Genomic DNA, 20,432 nt, shown 5'->3' with positions numbered 1-20,432 from the left:
AACATTCTCTATGACTTGGAGCACAGAGCTAAAGCAACTGTTTTAGTCCAGTAGCCACTCTTCTGTTAAAAAAGACACAGTTCAAATAACAGAGACAAGGACAGTAAAGTACAGCAGAGGCTTTGACATTAAAGTTCTAGAGTAGAATTCTAATTGTAATGCTTCTTAGTTGTGTGACCCTAGGAAGGATTCTTAACCTCTCTATACCACAGTATTCTCATTTGTAAAATTGGCATAATCATAGTTCTTAAATGAATTTACATAGTACATGCAGTTCCTGACCCAGAGTAAGTGTTTAATAGATGTTATCTTTTATTATTAAGGTCATCTTTATAACGACCTAGTTTGCCTAGTTTTCTTTCAGTCAACAAACAACATTTTCTGAAGGTATCTGTAACCACTGGTCTTTGATCTTCAACTCTTCTTATCCATATCACTTGTGGACTGCCAGACAGACTCCCTTGGTTAATTCATTGCATTGCTGTCTTCATTATGTTGATAGAACCCTCCTCATCTCAAGTCTGAAAATTCACAGAAATTTACCCATTTACTTTTCCCTTTCCCATCCAAAACACACATGAAAAAAAAACTAACAGGAGGAAAGCATAGGAAGAGTCGTATTCCTGAACATAATTGTGTATGTGTTTGTTTGGTTTTAATAACAGATATTTTTGATTAAAAGTGAACAAACCCAGCACTTTAGGACCTCGACTTTGTGAATTTTGTAAAACAAACCTCTAAACAGTGTTAAAAGTCAATAGAGAGAGAAGAGCTAGAAAAGGAAACAGGGACCTTGCTTCCTAAAATGAAAGGTAAGATCTGTCTGTCAGATCCTGATTTCCTAAGACAGCACCTACTCTGCAGAGCATAGGAAGGGAGCACACACCCTACTGACACCAGTGCCTGCAGGCACGCTTTCTGCTTTTCATTCTTCTGATCCTTACCTACACAAGAGTGTGTTCTTTGGGAGCTGAACAGAGCTGAAATTGTATCTTCATCTCACCATTTCCAGGTCAGGGATCTTAGCAATGTTCTTTCAGATGTAGTTATTTTTGGTCAAGCCTCCTTTGAATTCATGAGGGAGAATTAATTGCCCCCTTCCAGCACTTTGTTTTGATATCTACTTGGGAGATTAACATTTTGCAAAATACAAATTTGTCAGGATTTCTATATTTTATATTAGATATTGATTTTACTATAAAGGGAATCATATCATATTAATCTTTTTATTCTCAAAATTTTCATGAATAAATGAAGGAAAGTGGAAACAATTTTGATAGGACTAGCATAGAACTAGCACACAATACTGTTAATTTGCTTTAGCCTTGGGAAACTTCCCTGACTGTTGTTTCTCTGCCTAGAAATGTCTCTGACCTCTGTACATAAAGAAAGTAAAACAAGAGAAAATCAACACTATTAGATAAAATATTGGCCCCAAATTTCAATAGGAACTAGTAGATGGAAGATGTGGAAGACCACCTGTTTTTTCTAAGGTGGGGAGAATGTCCTGGAAACAAACAGGATGTAAGTCTAGCTCCCTCCTTTCATTATCTCCTACCTTCTACTGTATGAACATCCCTCAAATCTGGGTCTTGGATTTTAGCATTTTGATTCATTAAAAATTCAATCCAACAAAAAGTGCCACAGAAAAAAAGAAGTTTTTAAAAAGAACATTTATTCTGATGCCTACAGTTCTGTGAGTTGGAGTTCCCTGGGACTAGGGTTTCGCTAATTACCAGCCTAAACTGCTTTACCTAATTGGAGGCATTATAGGGGTAGTTGTTTTCCTCTCAAATCTTGAGTCATCATGTAGAATTCCCAGGAGAGTCTATTTTCTCATTCTAGTAATGCTTAGGAAAAGATGCTCACATACACACATACAGAGGGAAAGAGAGATAGAAGGAGACAAAGACAGAGAGGAGAAGGAATGAGCGAGAGAGAATAATTCTACAGGAAGAGTCAGATCTATATATCACTGAATAACGGAAATTCATCTTGAGGGACTCAAGGTAGAAACATGACAGAAGAGCAAAGAAAGTTTGTCTTAGTAGCTCTATATGCCCCATATAAGGGAAGAAAAAATAGTCTTCATCCATGTTTATTTTAACTCCAGAACGGAACAGCAGTAAGGTCAGTGAATTAACTCATTTTGGGGAATAAGAGATAACTAGAGGAAGAATAACACAACTGTGTAAAAACTGATGTCCAAATAGGCCTATACATATTCAGAATAGCTGTTGGGAAGGTTTTGAGTGAGGAGGACTTAGGAAAAAGTATTACAGGGCACGTTAGTACAAAGTGTAAAGATTTCAGTTACTAAATATCCTAGGGAATGGGTGGGATTCAAACAGGGTCAAAGCTCAAAGGATATCTTTAAGACCACAAATAAGCATTGTGATTAACCTCTGATATATCTCAGGAATAAATGTTACAGTTATCAGGTGAGATTTCCAGTTATCTGTTGGTCATTTAATGTCATTGACATTTGCACTAGACTTACTATTACTCAGTTTTGTATGGAGATAGTGTTCAATAGGTAAAGTTGAATGTGTTTCTTCTTGGTTAAAATCTTACTCATCATTTCTGTGTCATAATTGCATCTCTTCAAAAGATTAGAGAATTAGGTCTGGGTCTGCTCAGAAGACACCTGCTTAAATTCGTAGCTGATTCAATTTGTAAAACCCTGTTCTGAGGGCCATAGTTAGATGTGGTGGCTACTTTTAGAGACATCAATATTTACGGAAAAATCAGATGAGTATGTAAAAACTCAAGAACAATTAAAAAGAAAAATATTTTTATAGGAATATATATATATAATACACACATCATCTCTCTATATATATATGTGTGCGCTCTCGCACACACACACACACACACACATGCTTGTTAAAACTAGAAAAGACATGTAGAACTTAGGAAACATGGAGGCAGAAATTCAGAAATTGTAGGGGAAAGGAGAGGAAGGACAGATTCCTTCTGGGAATGTTCAGAGACCAGAAAAATATATGTTACATGTTTGAAATAACAGTTTTGCTAAACTGGATAGATAATTTGCAGTTTCAATAGCAACAGAAGACAAGGTCTCTTTGTTTTCTGAAGAAAATAGCAACAGATACATTTTAGGACCACATTAAAGGAAGATGATGCTAACTTTTGTGTGTAAAAAAAATAAGAGTTTGATGAGACTTAGTCATATAATCAATTAACAAATGCATGCATAGCTAATATAAATAAGAAGTTATAAATAAATTTCCACTTCCTAAAGCATACAGAAAGCAAAACAATTATCAATGCCAGACAATAAAGGGAATTTATTATTTCCTGATTCAGTGATTAGAAAAGAGTTACCCAAGAGGATTTGAGGTTGTTTCACTTTTAAAGAAGAGACAATTTGGATGAAGGAAATGATGAGAAAACGATATGTCTCTGGAGGAAACTTGACATGAATTTAACTTATAGGTTATAAAGATAATAGCATAGACTGTTCTTGTCTATTAAAAGAGCTTTTAACATCTATGAGTAAAACATTTCAAAATAGTTTCACAATTTTTTATAACCTACTTTATCATTGTCTAATATATTAATCTTATGTGAGCACATGGCTATTCAATAGAATAGAATTTTTCAGGGGGCTGTCCAAAGTGCTAATCTCCTTCTAGCTTTTAGGTGAGGTTTCTAAGTAAGAGAGTCCTGAAGAAAATGTGGCGCTCATGAGAGATATCAAAAACAAGGAATTCTGGAGCCATAATAACTACCGAGAATAGAAGGCCAATACAAATTGATAAATAATCTTGAATAAATAAGATCTTGAAACAATAGATTCTTCTATGTGAAAGGAAATATAGAGTAAAGAGAAAATGATCACACAATTTGGTGTTATGTTTACACTTGGGATATAAAAAATTGAATAACCAATGAGGAAAACCAGGATAGCATGGCATCAAATAGGCAAAGAAAGGAGAGAGTTTCAAACATTGGGCAACTGACCTTTGGAAGTTAGTTGGAATGAAGACAGAGGGAGGCCATTAAATTTCAATGAGAAAGTCACTGGTATACCTTAAGAAAAGAGATATGGGAAGTCGAGGGTGGATAAATTATTCAAAGAGATTCAAGGAAGAATGAATAGAATAAATACCTTTTATACATTAGAAAAATAATGCAGTTGCTACAAAGGAGGGAAATAATCTGAATAGAAACAGCATTTTCTTCCAAGATAAGAAGAAACATGCATGTTTGATTGCAGAAGAGATAAATAAAGTAAAACAAACATTCTGAAAAGAGAATAAATTAATAGGACAATATCCTATAATGTGTGCATGTGCAGTTTAAATTGTATTCTACAGGGCACTGCAGCTCTGCCATTCCTTCTAACTACCCCCATTCAATTGTACCAGAGCAAGTGTACAACCATATTAAGCATTTATTTATTAATATAGTTAGTTTTCATAAGTTACTTCAAGATCTACTTACCAATAAGAAGTAGAAGAGAAGGAAAGGAAGGAGATATAATAGACCATCTTATAAAAGAAAGTGAAATAACTTATGATTATTGCCATAGCTTTTCTTCTCCAAATATTCTCTGAATTATGGTTAAGAACATACATATGAAGAGAGGGAGAGTTATTAGACAGAGAAAGAGGGTTGAAAGAATTCACCAGTAATGGCTTTATCTTTATCATAAAAATATGCCAGTCAAATCACATGCCAAGAATCCAGTAAACTGGGAGCTTGAAAAAAAATATTTGGAAGAGTGTGGGGAGATTATTAGGGAATCAATAAGATTTAAATATCGAAAAGAACATCCTCTTAATTATTTGTTATTCCTTCAATGTCTTGTCTAATTCTATATTTGCCTAAATAAAATAGTTTTAAAATATAGTCCCCTGACCAGCAGGACCACCATTGCCTGAAAATTTGTTAGAAATGAAAATTCTTGGGCCCTACCTCAGAACTACAGATTAGGAACGAGCTCTCATTATGAGGACCAGAAATCTGAGTTTTAATAAACCCTCCAGGTGATTCTGATGCATGTTAGTATTTGATAATTTCTCATCCAAAATATTGACTGTGGTTTCCGACTGGATTTTTCCCACACTACAACTTAAGTCGTAAGCAACTATGGAATATGGACCATGTCCTTCTTCCTTGTCTTCCTTTCTATCCCCATTACAGGGCTCTATCCAGAGGCTGGCTTCTTGTAAGTGTATTTCTTTATCCAATAGTAGACGCCTCCTAGAAGACTTGAGTGCACTGGAAATTGAAACTCTCACTTCCAACTTGGAGATGGAGAGCCCCAATCGAACCACTGCTCAGGAGTTTATCTTCTCTGCTTTCCCTTATTCCTGGGTTAAGTCTATTGTCTGCTTTGTTCCACTGCTCTTCATCTATGCTTTCATTGTTGCTGGAAACCTGGTCATCCTCACAGTGGTCCAGTTGAATACTCACCTCCACACTCCCATGTATGTTTTTATCAGTGCTCTTTCTTTCCTAGAGATTTGGTATACCACAGCCACAATTCCAAAGATGTTATCTAGCCTGCTTAGTGAGAGGAGGAGCATTTCCTTCAATGGTTGTCTCCTACAGATGTATTTCTTCCATTCCACCGGCATCAGTGAGGTGTGTCTCTTGACAGCTATGGCCTTTGACCGCTACCTGGCCATCTGCAGCCCGCTTCATTATCCCACTATCATGACACCCAAACTATGTACCCAACTGACTTTAAGTTGCTGTGTTTGTGGCTTTATCACACCCCTTCCTGAGATTGTCTGGATCTCTATACTGCCATTTTGTGGTTCGAATCACCTTGAGCATATCTTCTGTGACTTCCTCCCGGTGCTGCGCCTGGCCTGCACAGACACACGAGCCATCGTCATGATTCAGGTAGTGGATGTCATCCATGCAGTGGAGATCATTACAGCTGTGATGCTCATCTTCATGTCCTACATTGGTATTGTGGCTGTAATTCTACGTATTCGTTCAGCTGGAGGCCGCCGCAAAGCATTTTCCACGTGTGTCTCTCACCTCATAGTCTTTTTGCTCTTTTTTGGTAGTGTGGCTCTCATGTACCTGCGCTTCTCTGCCACCTACTCCTTGTTCTGGGATACAGCCATTGCTCTGGCCTTTGCAGTTTTGTCTCCCTTCTTCAACCCCATTATCTATAGCCTGAGGAATAAAGAAATAAAAGAAGCTATAAAAAAGCACATAGGTCAAGCTAAGATATTTTTTTTCCGTAAGACCAGGGACCTCAGGTAAGATCTTTTAGTTGAGATCTTGTATAGTTGCTGGTTTCTCTTCACCTTCAGCTCTCAGCAATCTGTCTTTTCCTATCAGCCTTTTATTGAAACTGGTCTCCCAAAGCTCATCAAAAAAAAAACAAACAAACAAACAAAAAAACAAATTCAGTAATAGCTAAAGTCAATAGCTTCTATTTAGTCTTTACTCAATTAGACATATTTTTCAATCTGATTTTATTAATTAAACTTTCTGCCACTCAAGTTATTCATAGTAAATTCATAGTGTTGAAATGTTCTGCATAAATATTTACCTTAATTTTAAAGCAATTAACATATTTGTCTGTAAGACATGGTCATTTAAAAAGTATCCTTCATAAGACTAAGTTTTATCCATGGTGCCTTCAGCTTCTATAGTTGAAAAAAGATTCAAATTTTTAAATTGAGTATCCAAGTATTGATCACTAAGTGATTTAATTAAGTTACTCATTAAATAGTCAGTTTTTCATGATAAATAAAAAAACTCAGATGCTGCATTCACTGTGATCAAATGCATTGTACATGTTAAGTAATAAACATAAAAACTATCTGTTGAATGAATAAACCAACCTACCATAATGCTGCACTCTGATTGTTTTACACAATTGGTCAATTGTGTTAGGCAACAACTCTTTCAGGCTCTCTTCTTTGGCTTTTAGGATTCCAAACTTATTTCTATCCTAACTTGGTGATGCTTCTTTCTCTTGTTGAGTCTTCATGTCATACATGCTTTATAAAAAGTGATTTTTCTCCAGGGCTCATGATTCAGCTAAGATAGGATAAAGCTTATTACTGTGCAAATGTTAATAAATTTTTACCCTTCTCTAGCCTACCAACACAAATCCTATAGCTATCAGTGCGATTTCCCCACTTTTGTGCCACAATCTTTTCATTACTTTTACTCCTAAATCTTATGACATTTTAAAATCAAATGGAAAGACAGAAGTTAAGGAGAGATCTTATAAAAAGGGGTAATGCTATCAAATAAAAGTTGAGATACAGAAGAGAAGAAAAATCAGAGAAAACCTGTTGATTGTGGGTGCAGGAGGTCTGGGTAAAAGAAAGGCTTTAGAGGATACTTAGTTTAAGAACAGGAGGACAGAGGGAAAAAGAAATGCAAGAAGTATCACTGAGTTTAAGTCAAGTATTTTTAATCTTCTTCAAATGACATGAGAAATGTCATTGTTTTTATAATTTATTGACTAATTGATGCTATTGTAAGTGCAATATTGTTACAGAGCTGATACACATAAAGCTCCATTATATGAAAGGGTCACACCATTTTTTCTCTGTCCTTTCTACTTTTAAGTTTTGCAATAATCATTTCCTAAATATTATCAATATCCCTAAAAATTAATATAGCTAACACTACCTGCTTTACATGCATACTTTCTCAACTTCAAGCTTCTTTCCCCACTGCAAACCGAGCTGTTCTTGCAACTTAGATCTGATTGCTTTATTAGCCTGCTTTAAAACCTTCTGTGATTAAACATACCTTCATTTCAAATTACGAACATAAAGTAATTTTGCTAGTTCTGTGTGTGTGCATGCAGGTAATGAAAAAAATATTCCAAGCTGAGGGAAAAATAAGAGAAAATAAAACAGAAAAAAGTTCATCGTGTGTTGATGTTCCCGTTACCTTGTAAATGTGCTCTTAGTGAATACACTGGATTAAGGAAACATATGCCTTCTGGCCTGGAGAGGACAGAAGCTGCTAACTTATTCCCTGATAGTTTTAAATATATTTATTTTACCTAAAATTTCCTGCATTTATTAATCAAATTTTTACTAGTAATAATAAAATACTATATGTGATGGTTAATACTGAGTGTCAACTTGATTGGATTGAAGGATGCAAAGCATTGTTCCTGGGTGTGTCTGTGAGGGTGTTGCCAAAGGAGATTTAACACTTGAGTCAGTGGACTGGGAAAGGCAAACCCACCCTCAATCTGGGTGGGCACAATCTAATCAGTTGCCAGTGCAGTCAGAATAAAAGCTGGCAGAAGAACGTGGAAAGACTAGACTGGTTTATTCTTCTGGCCTACACTTTTCTCCTGTGTTGGATGGTTCTTGCCCTCAAATACCAGACTCCAAGTTCTTCTTCAGCTTTGGGACTTGGACTGGTTTCCTTGCTCCTCAGCTTGCAGATGGCCGATTTTGGTACCTCTTCTTGTGATAGTGTGTCAATACGCTTTAATAATACATCTGTCCTATTAGTTCTGTCCCTTTAGAGAACCCTGACTAATACACCGTAGTATATTCACAATTGTAATTATATTTATTGATAATAATATTAATGCAATTTTCCACTTATTGGGCACTCTTCACATTTAAGACATTGTCATACACACACACATACACATATGTTACTTTATAGAAATTCTTTGCAATAGGTATTGATATCAGTACTACTTTAAGAGGGAGGAAAATGTAGCTTATAGGGCTTAAGCTTTTGTCCAAGGATACACATTTAGTAAGAGGCTGTTATAATTTGAACCCAGGTCTGTGCTTGTTCAAAAGCATTTCTCTTAACCACCATGCTACATTTTTTAATATTCCAGCTATATTCTTGAGAAATAGAGAGATGTATTATCTAACATTCTTTGGAGACACCAAACTAATAGAATGTCTATCTATTTATCTACAAAGATGTGTTGTAAATATTAGCTCATATGCTTATGGAGATCAAGAACTTCATGATCTGCTGCATATAATAAGCTAGAGAACCAGGAAAACTGGTGACGTAATTTAGCATAAGTCTGAAGGCCTGAAAACAAGGAAAGCCGATAGTATAAACTCAGGTCCAAGTCCAAAGGCCTGAGAATGAGGAGCACTCTGTGTCCAAAGGCAGAAGGAGAAGAATATCCTGTCTCAAAACAAAAACAAATTTACCCTTCCTTTACTTTTTTGTTCTATTTAGTGTTTCAATGGATCAGAAGAGTCAGTAAAGTCCTTGAGTGATGTTTACTTTTTTCTTAATATCTCATAACTTAAATATTATGGTGTAAAATTAACAGTTATTAAATATTGATATAAAGCAATGTGTCTTATAAGATAAAAGTAAGAGAAGAAAGCACATTTGCTAATGTGTGTGTATATATGTGTGTGTGTGTGTATATATAAACATTTTCACAACAAAATAAGGAAGAAACACTCCTGGCAATTATAATTATAGTTTCCATTGTTATAACTAGTCATGTTATCATAGCTAGTATTTATAACTACCTTCTTCTACTACTCATTCTGTATTCACTTTGCCTTCATCAAGCACGTCAGTTGGTCATAGCTTCTTAACTGATATGGTGACCCAAACATTAATTCCTCAAGGATCTTGGTCATTAGTAGTCCTTTCTGTATTGTGGTGTTATTTTTTATTGGCCTTAATCACAGGGCACGGAAATACTAAAAGACATCCTAAAGAATCTCCTGTATACCAGACATGCTCTTCCTTCCCTTCACTGTGGAATAACAGTCCAATTTCAAGCATTTCCTCTGCTTTTGGTGGGTCATCTTTTGGGCCATCTTTCAACCAGTCAACCAACCAACCAACCAACCAAACTATTAGAGCCCTTTCCTACTCCCTGAGCTGCAACATTAAATTCAAAATCTCTGCTTAGTGAGCCCATATCAATAAATTTGACTTGATCCAACTTTATGTTCCTTCCACTATTTTTCCACATCCTTATTATCTATTCTCATATATGTTCTCTAGATTTCTAACTGTATAAACTTGAGCTTAAACAATGTAGCACACTTCTTCATGAGTTGCATATTTATACCTCACCTTTGGAGACCTCCTGGGTCTTGAGTCTAACTCTAGGTCTAGAAGAAAAGAGGAATAGTGGGGATGGGTCCTGAGGAGAATCTGTATTGTTTTGCATGGCAATTGCTTCAGGGGCAATTTTCTCAGCAAAACAAGGTTAATTACCTCAGAAGGAAGTAGAAAGGCTGATATCACTGTGGGTAGGGAGGCCACTTCCATTGGCAAAAAAAGGCTCATCAGAATTTAGGAGCACAATTTCCCCAGAATCATCAGAATTTTCCCATCCCAACTTACAGGTAGATAATATGCATATTATCTACTATGTGCTGGAAAGTGTTTTAAGTGTTGGAACAACATGGGTCCAAGATTTATTCTCTGATGTCCAGAATCTCATAATTCAGGGGGAATTGGGGCTTAAGAAAGAGAAGAAACTAAAATAGTTCTTTGACTTTTCCTTATCCAGTAAGTAACCAGAGATCCATTGGGAGGGTGGCCACAGGAGCAGGGGAAAAAACACCACAGGGAGAAAGAAATCCCCAGATGAACTTTGTAACAATTTGAATGGGGTGACAAACCTCCTGGTCAGAACTTGGGGGAGGGCTCGAATCTGGTGTGCAGATTCCACAGGCAGGGGAAGAAGCAAGCCCTTTTCTTTGGAAGCTAGAGGCGGGTAGCCTGGGGCAGGTTCTCAAGCCCTGCTTGCCCACTACCTGGAAACAGACTCGGGGCTATTGCGAGGGCACAGTGGAAGTAGTGAGATCAGTCATTCATTTGTGTGGGAGCTGGGTGAGGCCTGTGGCTGCCAGCTTTCTCCCACTTCCCTGACAACCTGCATGACTCAGCAGAGACAGCCATAGTCCTCCTAGGTACACAACTCCATTGCCCTGGGAACCTCACCCCCATCCCCAACAGCAGCCGTAGTTAGACGCCCCAGGGGGAGTCTAAGCTCATACATGCCTAGCCCTGCCCCCACCTGATGGTCCTTCCCTATCCACTCTGGTAGCCGAAGGCAAAGGGCTTATAACATTGGGAGTTCCAGGGCCCCACCCACCACCAGCTCCTCTGCATACTACCACCACAGCTGATGCTCTTTGGAAAGCGCCACTTCCTGGCAGGACGCCATCCAGCCCAAAATAGAGCATTAAACCACCAAAGGTAACAACCCTCATGGAGTCCATTTCACCCCCTGACACCTCTACTGCAGGTGAATCTCATGGTGTGGCTGGCTAGGACAAATGCAGCAACTTATGTATTTGGAATGCTAGCTTTTAAAATAGCGGCCCTTTTCATTCTGGCGTAGTATACAGTACATGGAACAAAGTGAGCACTTGCTAAATATTTGAATAAACTAATGTAAATGTAATAAATTAATAAATTGAATATCCAATTAGTTTTCTAAACTAGACATCCGGGGGCCTCATTTCTTTTTTGCCTTGCAACTGAGAAGATGATAAATAAGAATCAGACAGCAGCGATTGAATTTGTATTCACTAGCGTTCCTTGCTTGCAGGAGGGTGAGCTGGGGTTTTTTGTTTGTTTGTTTTTGTTTGGTTTTTGAGACAGAGTCTCACTCTTTCACCCAGGCTGGAGAGCAATGGCACAATCTCGGCTCCCTACAACCTCCATCTCCCAGGTTCAAGTGATTCTCCTGCCTCACCCTCCTGAGTAGCTGAGATTACAGGCGCCTGCCACCACTCCTAGCTAATTTTTGTGTGTTTACTAGAGACAGGGTTTCACCATGTTGGCCAGGTTGGTCTCCAACTCCTGACCTCAGGTGATCCATCCGCCTCGGCATCCCAAAGTGCTGGGATTACAGGTGTGAGTTACCGCGCCTGGCTGGCTTTTGTTTTTTATCCTTCTGCTCCTCATTTACCCGTTCACCATCATTGGCAGTCTTATGGTGTTCTTTGCCATCGAACTGGATTTATGCCTGCACAGCTCCTTGTATTTCTTCATCAGTGTCCTCTCCTTCCTAGAGATTTGGTATACCACCATCACCATGCCCAAGATGCTCTTCAACCTAGCCAATGATCAGAAGACCATCTCCCTGGATGGTTGCCTCTTGCAGATGTATTTCTTTCACTTCCTCGTCATCACTGAGGTTTGCTTGCTCACCACCATGGCTATGGACAGATACCTGGCCATCTGTAATCCCCTTCGCTACCCCACAATCGTGGCACCTCAGCACCACACTCAGGTGACTCTAGGTTGTTGCATCTGTGGCTTCTTCACGCTGCTCCCTGAGATTGCTTGGATATCCACACTGCCATTTTGTGGTCCAAATCAAATCCAGAATATTTTCTGTGACCTTGATCCTATCCTGAATCTAGCGTGTGTGGACACTGGTACAGTTGTATTAATCAAAGTTGTGAATATTGTACATGCTGTGGAGATCATCACAGCTGTACTGCTTGTGATTTTGGCTTACATCCTGATTATTGCAGTGATCCTAAGAAACTGCTCTGCTGGTGGATGCCAAAAGGCGTTTTCTACCTGTGCTTCCCACCTTGCTATTTTCTTATTCTTTTTTTGGAAATGTAGCCCTGATGTACCTGCTCTTCTCTGCCAAGTACTCCTTTTTCTGGGACCAGTCCAGTCTAAAGTTTGCATCCATCCAGTCTAATGTTTGCAGTGTTGTCACCATTCTTCAACACAATTATCTGTAGTCTGAGGAAAAAAGAGATAAAAAAAAAGCAATAAAAAAGCACATGCGTCAATCAATGATATTCACACATCATGTCAAATAAGACCAAATTCATACCTCCTAATTAGCCAGGAATATTGATGCAAATATTTACATTAACATGTTCAGTGTGTCCTTTTTTGATATACAGGTAATAAATGATGTTTAGTCATTCTTATTATCTCTGTGGACTTAGTAAATGTCCTCAGGGGTTGATTAACCACAGAATTCAAAGAAACTAGGATAAAACTGTGCACATGTCCTTGGTTTATTATTTTTTGAATCTAGCGAGAGTCATAAAATATTGTCTCTCCCCTGACGTCTTCTCCAGCATATTCATATAGTAGTAAACACACATTTCTCTGTTTCTTTAACACATTGTTTGGACCCTCTATTTGGCATGATTTTTATAGTTTCTTATGTCACAATTTATATATCTTATGTCTCTCTAATCTGTATGCTAATTGAAAGAAGGTATCTTACTTTGTTCATCTCCACATTCCCAGTGCTTAACAGAATGCTTTGCCCATAGAGACTCTTGGTAATAGTTTGCTGAATGAATAAATGAATAATTAGAGGGAGTCTTTATCTCTTGAAGCTATACATTATACGAAAGGAAACTCAGACAATTTTCCTTTTTATTTATTTTTTTAAGAAATGTCATTTTTTAATAAACTTTTATAGTATTCCTGGGTAGAAAGGTATTTTTATAGAAACAGTTATTTTTCCTATCTTTTTTCTCATGAGTCCATAAAATAGTGTTTTTATATCAATTTTTATTATACCTAATACATAAAATCAGTATTCTTTTAAGAATTTAGAAGTTTAAGATACACTAAAAATATTTTTGACAATAACTCTCATTCTCAGAGGTAGCGCCATTAATAAGTTCTATGTATTTACTTCCAGAATTAACAAAACCACGTTTACCCACATTTACATATGGTATCTCTGGGTGCGTGTATGTCAGAATATTTTTTTAATTGTGTTAAATTATACATAACCTGAAACTTTTAGGTATACAGTTTCATGGCATTAGTATATTCACATTGTGATGCAACTATTATTATCAGAATTTTCTTTCTTTTTTTTTGAGACGGACTCTTGCTCTGTCGCCCAGGCTGGAGTACAATGGAGTGATCTCAGCTCATTGCAACCTCCACCTCCGGAATTCAAGTGATTCTCCTGCCTCAGCCTCCCGAGTAGCTGGGACTAGAGGCATGCGCCACTAATGCCTGGCTAATTTTTGTAGCTTTAGTAGAGATGGGGTTTCACCATGTTTAGTAGAGATGGGGTTTCACCGCTAGGCTGGTCTCAAACTCCTGACCTCAAGTGATCTACCCGCCTCGGCCTCCCAAAGTGCTCGATTATAGGTGTGAGTCACTGCTCCAGGCCTATCTACGGAATTCTTTTTATCTTACAAAACTGAAACTGTAGCCTTAAATAATAATTCCTGATTCTCTTCCTCCTTCAGCCTCTGGCAACGACCCTTCTATAATACTTTCTGCTTTTTGAATTTGACCACTCTGAGTATCATATGAATAATCATATGGTATTTGTCCCTTTGTGACTGGCTTATGTCGCTTAGCATAATTTCTTGAAGGTTCATCCATGTTGAGTCTTACGTTCACACCATGTGTCAGAGTTTCCTTTTTACGGCCACAGAATATTCTCTTGTATACTACATTTTGTCTATCCATTCATTTATCCATGCACACTTGGGTTGTTTCCACTTTTTAGTTATTGTGAATAGTGCTGCTGTTAACATTGGTGTACAAATATCTCTTCAAGACCCTGCTTTTAATTTGGAAACTCAGGCTATTTCACATTCAACAGAGAATGGCAGGGATGGGGGAGAGAATGTGTAAAGATAAGATGCAGAGTATATTTGCACTTAGAGACTTTTTTTTTTTTTTAAAGACAGAATCTTGCCCTGTCCCTCAGACCAAAGTGCTGTAGCACAATCTCTGCTCACTCTAACCTCCGCCTCCTGGGTTCAAGTGATTCTCCTGCCTCAGCTTCCCAAGTAGCTGGGATTATAGGCACGTGCACTCCTGGCTAATTGTTGTATTATTAGTAGAGACGGGGTTTCACCATGTTGCCCAGGCTGGTCTTGAACTCCTGACCTGAAGTCATCTGCCTACTTCAGCCTCCCAAAGTGCTGAGATTACAGGCATGAGTCACAGCACCCGGCCCACAGAGACAATTTTTAATAGTAAAATGAAGCTATACAATAGGTAATCCACTTAGATTTGTATGACTGACATAAACCTAGATGTTAAATGGGGCTTTCATGAACATCTTGAGACTCTAGTACCATAAACATAGTAATTAAACTTCATAATTTAGTCATGGTTTTGAAGGCAGTGATACGTTTAGTTCCACACTTGGCTTTATTTCCTACTTGCCTCTATTCAAATGAGAAATTATATTCTTCCATTTAGTTCTTTTTAAGTATATTTCCCTGAATGGACCAAGTATGCTGGTTTTGTAAAGCTTCTGATAATTTAGGCTTAGATAATTCCCTTCAGGGTTGTTGTAATCAGAGATAATTATTAGTGGACAGGAGCATGAAGCAACTTTATGCAAGATATGCTAATGATACATTGCAAAATTATTCTTTAAGAGATAAGTACTTAGCTTTATGAGAAATTATCCCATATCAAATCCCTGTCCTTTACCCTCTGGTTTTAAAAATTGAATGTTTCAAGATGAAATGTATAAATTTAAAGGCTTAAATATATGTGGTTGACATTATTCAAATCAGTTTACAGTAATAATTCTTTTACTATGTAGACTTACATGCAAAATGCTTTTTAGTCTTCCACCTAAATTGAGCCATATAATGATTTTCTGGAATAGGTATTAGTCATTACTGTAATTATTATATGCTTAATAAATTTTAAGTAAATTTCCAATAATCATCTGATCATTAAATGCTGGAACAAGAATTTAAATCAGATGGTTCACCTTCAAATGCAGTGTATGTTCTATTGGCCTAAGCTGTCTTCCAATTTCAATTACATGGTTATTGCGTTTAGGAAAACCATGGTTTTAGGATTTTTCTTACTCAAAGCAGTAAAACCAAGTAAGTTAACAGAAAAATAATAAAATAAATAAGAAAGTGAGAGATGATTAAGATAGGAAAAGAAAAGAGTTCTATTTTGTTGATTAGAGAATTATAAATGAGCAATATATACATCTGATAACTTATATATTCCTCAAGTTTGCAGTTTTGTAAGCAAAGAGTCAAGAGACAAATAACCTTAGAAGACCTAAAGTGATAAACCAAGGTGGCTACAGTAAACTGCAAAAGGCCTTGTAAATTTTCTTGAATTACATTATCTACTGTTCTAGCCCATTTATAAGTCAAAATTTGAGAAATTTTAAAACAAAAACTATTTCTGCAGAACAAAAAGTAAAAATTTAAAATAATAAAATTTTTATGAGAAAAAATAGTTTTACATTTAAGTTAAAATGTTTGTCTTTATTGTTAGTCAGCAGAAAAAGCTGAACTCCAAAAGATCCACAGAAAACAGGTGTGGATTTTAGTGATTCCAGCTGAGAAGACTTTATAATTTTTGGATCTAAAGCATCTCTTAAAGTTTCTGAGTCCAGGAGAAGATCGAACAGATCACTTTGCTCTGATGCCTGAACAGAGGCTGAGGCAAGCTGTTCAGTGCTGATTAAACTACCATGTAAAGTACAGACCCTCCCAGAGGTGATAACCATGGCCAAATACAACAACCCTCCAAATTATTCCTGCCCTTGTAAAAAAGTGGTGTAAAATATTTCTAAATATATAATTCTCATTTTAAAATCTCTCTAATTTTTGACTTCTAAATGGGCCAGAGCATTTAGATAATACAATTAAAAAAATAAAGGGTTTCTTTTTACAGCTAACTGTATTCACTTTCACTTCACTTCAAGTCCTCTGAGATTATTTACCCCTTAATTTTATTTGAAAATTTACTTATTACTCAAGTTCATAATTCTCTAATAAAAAATAGAGTTCTTTTCCAATTTTCTCTTTAAATAATCTGTCTGTAAAAAACACTAGTGTCTCCTGTAACCTCTCAGCATCAATTTATATAGCATAGCATGCAGTTTTTATTTATTTTATTTTATTTTATTATTTTAATGGGATACATGTGTGGGACATGCAGGTTTGTTACGTAGGTATACATGTGCCATGGTGGTTTGCTGCACCTATCAACTCATCATCTAGGTTTTAAGCCCCGCATGCATTAGGTATTTGTCCTAATGCTCTCCCTCCTCTTGCCCCTCACCCCACAACAGGCCCCAGTGTGTGATGTTTCCCTTCCTGTGTCCATGTGTTCTCATTGTTCAGCTCCCACTTGTGAGTGAGAACATGCAGTGTTTGGTTTTCTGTTCCTGTTAGTTTGCTGAGGATGATGGTTTCCAGCTTCATCCATGTTCCTGCAAAGGACATGAACTCATTTTTTTATGGCTGCATAGTATTCCATGGTGTGTATGGGTCACATTTTCTTTATCCAGTCTATCATTGATGGGCATTTGGGGCATGCAGTTTCATAGATTGTACTTCCTTTTATACTTCCATGGTATTTGCCATCCATTTTTTTTTTTTTTTTCCTGAGTCCTTTTAAATACGGGTCTCTATGAGATTAGAGCCAATGAATATTCTTGGGAGGCTGTAGAAGTAGAAAAAGAAAGTCACAGGTCTAAGTGTTAAACCCTCAAGGTATCAGACTTTTTCATCATGCCCTCCCATCTGTCTCAGGGACATGCCTTGTTACGTGGACTAATAAGCATAAACAATGCTTAGAGACTGGAGAATCAATGTTGGTTTCAGGGACTTTGAGTGCAGGGTGGGACTGAATTTTAAGTCATTAAATGCCAGAGTACTGTCAGAGCAAACTTTACCATGAATCTCTGCTGCCTACGATGACGGAAAACTCAAGGAACTCACCAGTTTTTATGTATCAAAACTTTCCCCTGAATGTTTCCTGTGGACTTCCACATTGCAGTTTTGCTCTAGAGACTTTGATTCTGGCCAGGTACGGTGGCTCACACCTGTAATCCCAGCACTTTGGGAGGCCAAGGCGGGTGGATCACCTGAGGTCAGGAGTTTGAAACCAGCCTGGCCAACATGATGAAACCCTGTCTCTACTAAAAATACAAAATTAGCCAGGCATAGTGGCAGGCACCTGTAATCCTAGCTACTGGGGGGCTGAGTCAGGAGTATCACTTGAACCTGGGAGGCAGAGGTTGCGGTGAAGCCAGATCGCACCACTGCACTTCAGCCTGCGCAACAGAGTGAGACTCCATTTCAAAAAATAAAATAAATAAATAAAGACTGTGATTCTTATATACTTTTTTTCTAATGTGGTGAGAAACTTAACATGAGATCTATCCTCTTAACACATTTTGTACAATACTGTATTGTTAACATTTATGTGATGTGTTGTACAGCACAGCTCTGGAACTCAATCATCTTTCATGGATAAAACTTCATACCTATTTAATACCAATTTTTCATTCCCTCAGCCTCTGACGAGCACTATTTACTCGTTTCTATGAGTTGGACTATTTTATATACTTCGTATAAGTAGTATCTTGCAGTTATTTGTCCTTCTGTGACTGGCTTATTTCACTCAGCATAGTTTCATCAAGATTCACTCATGTTGTCATATGTGACAGGATTCCATTTGTTATTATGACTGAATTATTTCAATTGCATGTCCATGCCACTTTCATCAGTCATAGACATTTCAATTGTTTCTATTTCTTGGCTTTTGTTAATAGTGCTGCAATAAACATAAAAGTGCAAAAGTGCAAACATCTCCTTACAATCCTGATTTTAATTCTTTTGGATGTATACCCAGAAGCGGAACTGCTAGATTATATGATGGTTCTATTTTTAGTTTTTAGAAAATGCTACACTGTTTTCCACAGTGACTGCACCATTTTACATTTCTATCAACAGTGTACAATTGTTCCAACGTCTCCACATTTTCAGCAACACTTATCTTTCTCTTCCTTTGAGAGTAGCCATCCTAACAGGTGTCAGATAATATCTCAGTATCGCTTTGATTTGCATTTCCCTGATAATTAGTGATGTTGAGCACCTTTTCTTACACCTGTTAGCCAATTGTATATCTTCTTTGGAAAAACATCTGTTCAAGTCCTTTGCTCATTTTCTAATTTTCACTTTTTGCTATGGATTTGAAGAAGCTCCTTGTATATTTTGGATTTTAACCCCTTGTTAGATGTATGCAAATATTTTCTTCCATTTCATAAGTGAACTTTTTGTTGTTGTTGATTGTTTTCTTTGCTGTGCAGAAGATGTTTAGTTTCATGTAGTCCAATTTGTCTATTTTTGCTTTTGTTGCCTTTGTTTCTGGTACCATATCCAAGAAGTAACTGGCAAGACCAAACAGATTACTTTGCTCTGGTGCCTGAGCAGAGGCTAAGGCAAGATGTTTAGTGCTGATTAAACTACTATGTAAAGTACAAACCCTCCCTGAGGTGATAACCATGGCCAGATACAACAGGCCTCCAAATTATCCCCACCCTTTTAAAATTGTATAAAATACTAAATATATAATTCTCATTATATATGATAAAAGTCATGAAGCTTTTTCCTTGTGTTTTTTTCCAGCAGTTTTACAGTTTCAGGTTGTAACTTAAGTCTTTAATCCCATTTGAATTGATTTTTGTATGTAGCGTAGGGGTCCAATTTCTTTTTTTTATGTGAATATGCAATTTTTGCAACACATATGTTGAAAAGACATTTTTATTCCTTATGATCAGTTCTGCTGATTGGGCCACACTATTTCTTTTATAAAAAATAAAAATTATAGAATTAGTAAGCATTTTTATTTTCTTTTTATTATTATGATTATATTTTAGTTCTGGGACACATATGCAGAACGTGCAGGTTTGTTACATAGATATACACATGCCATGGTGATTTGTTGCACCCATCAACCCGTCATCTACATTAGGCATTTCGCCTAATACTATCCCTCCCCAGCCCACCCCCATCCCCCAAGAGGCTTCAGTGTGTGATATTCCCCTCCCTCTGTCCATGTGTTCTCATTGTTCAACTCCCACTTATGAGTGAGAACATGTGGTATTTGGCTTTCTGTCCTTATGATAGTTTGCTGAGAATGATGGTTTCCAGCTTCATCCACATCCCTGCAAAGGATGTAAACTCTCCTTTTTTATGGCTGCATAGTATTCCATGGTGTATATGTGCCAAATTTTCTTAATCCACTCTATCATTGATAGGTGCTTGGGTTGGTTGCAAAGGGCTAATATCCAGAATCTACAAGGAAATTAAACAAATTTACAAGAAAAGAACACAAACGACCCCATCAAAAAGTGAGCAAAGGATATGAATAGACATTTCTCAAAAGAAGACATTTCTGCGGCCAGCAAACATGTGACAAAAGCTCATCATCACTGGTCGTTAGAGAAATGCAAATCAAAACTACAATGAGATACCATCTCATGCCAGTTAGAATGGCAATCATTAAAAAGTCAGGAAACAACAGATGCTGGAGACAATGTGGAGAAATAGGAATGTCTTTACACTGTTGGTGGGAGTGTAAGTTAGTTCAACCATTGTGGAAGACAGTGTGGCAATTCCTCAAAGATCTAGAACCAGAAATACCATTTGACCCAGCAATCCCATTACTGGGTATATATCCAAAGGATTATAAATCATTCT

The 20,432-nt window shown here is 37.2% G+C and overlaps 1 protein-coding gene across 1 annotated transcript; it reads left to right on the top strand.

Annotated features, from left to right (window-relative positions):
- Positions 1-5,242: 5,242 nt before the first annotated feature.
- LOC105522608 (olfactory receptor 6K2) lies at positions 5,243-6,355 on the top strand. The gene has a single exon (XM_011957163.1). It carries the CDS (start codon positions 5,284-5,286, stop codon positions 6,250-6,252), a length of 969 nt encoding a protein of 322 aa, XP_011812553.1. The 5' UTR covers positions 5,243-5,283; the 3' UTR covers positions 6,253-6,355.
- The last annotated feature ends 14,077 nt before the right edge of the window (positions 6,356-20,432 follow it).

The sequence above is a fragment of the Colobus angolensis genome, unplaced genomic scaffold (assembly GCF_000951035.1).
Source record: "Colobus angolensis palliatus isolate OR3802 unplaced genomic scaffold, Cang.pa_1.0 Scaffold439, whole genome shotgun sequence".
In the NCBI taxonomy this organism is placed as follows: domain Eukaryota; kingdom Metazoa; phylum Chordata; class Mammalia; order Primates; family Cercopithecidae; genus Colobus; species Colobus angolensis.
This window is presented reverse-complemented; position numbering and strand designations above follow the sequence as displayed.

Excerpts from the sequence above, each read along its gene's own strand:
- LOC105522608 (XM_011957163.1), top strand. The coding sequence starts at position 5,284 with ATGGAGAGCCCCAATCGAACCACTGCTCAGGAGTTTATCTTCTCTGCT.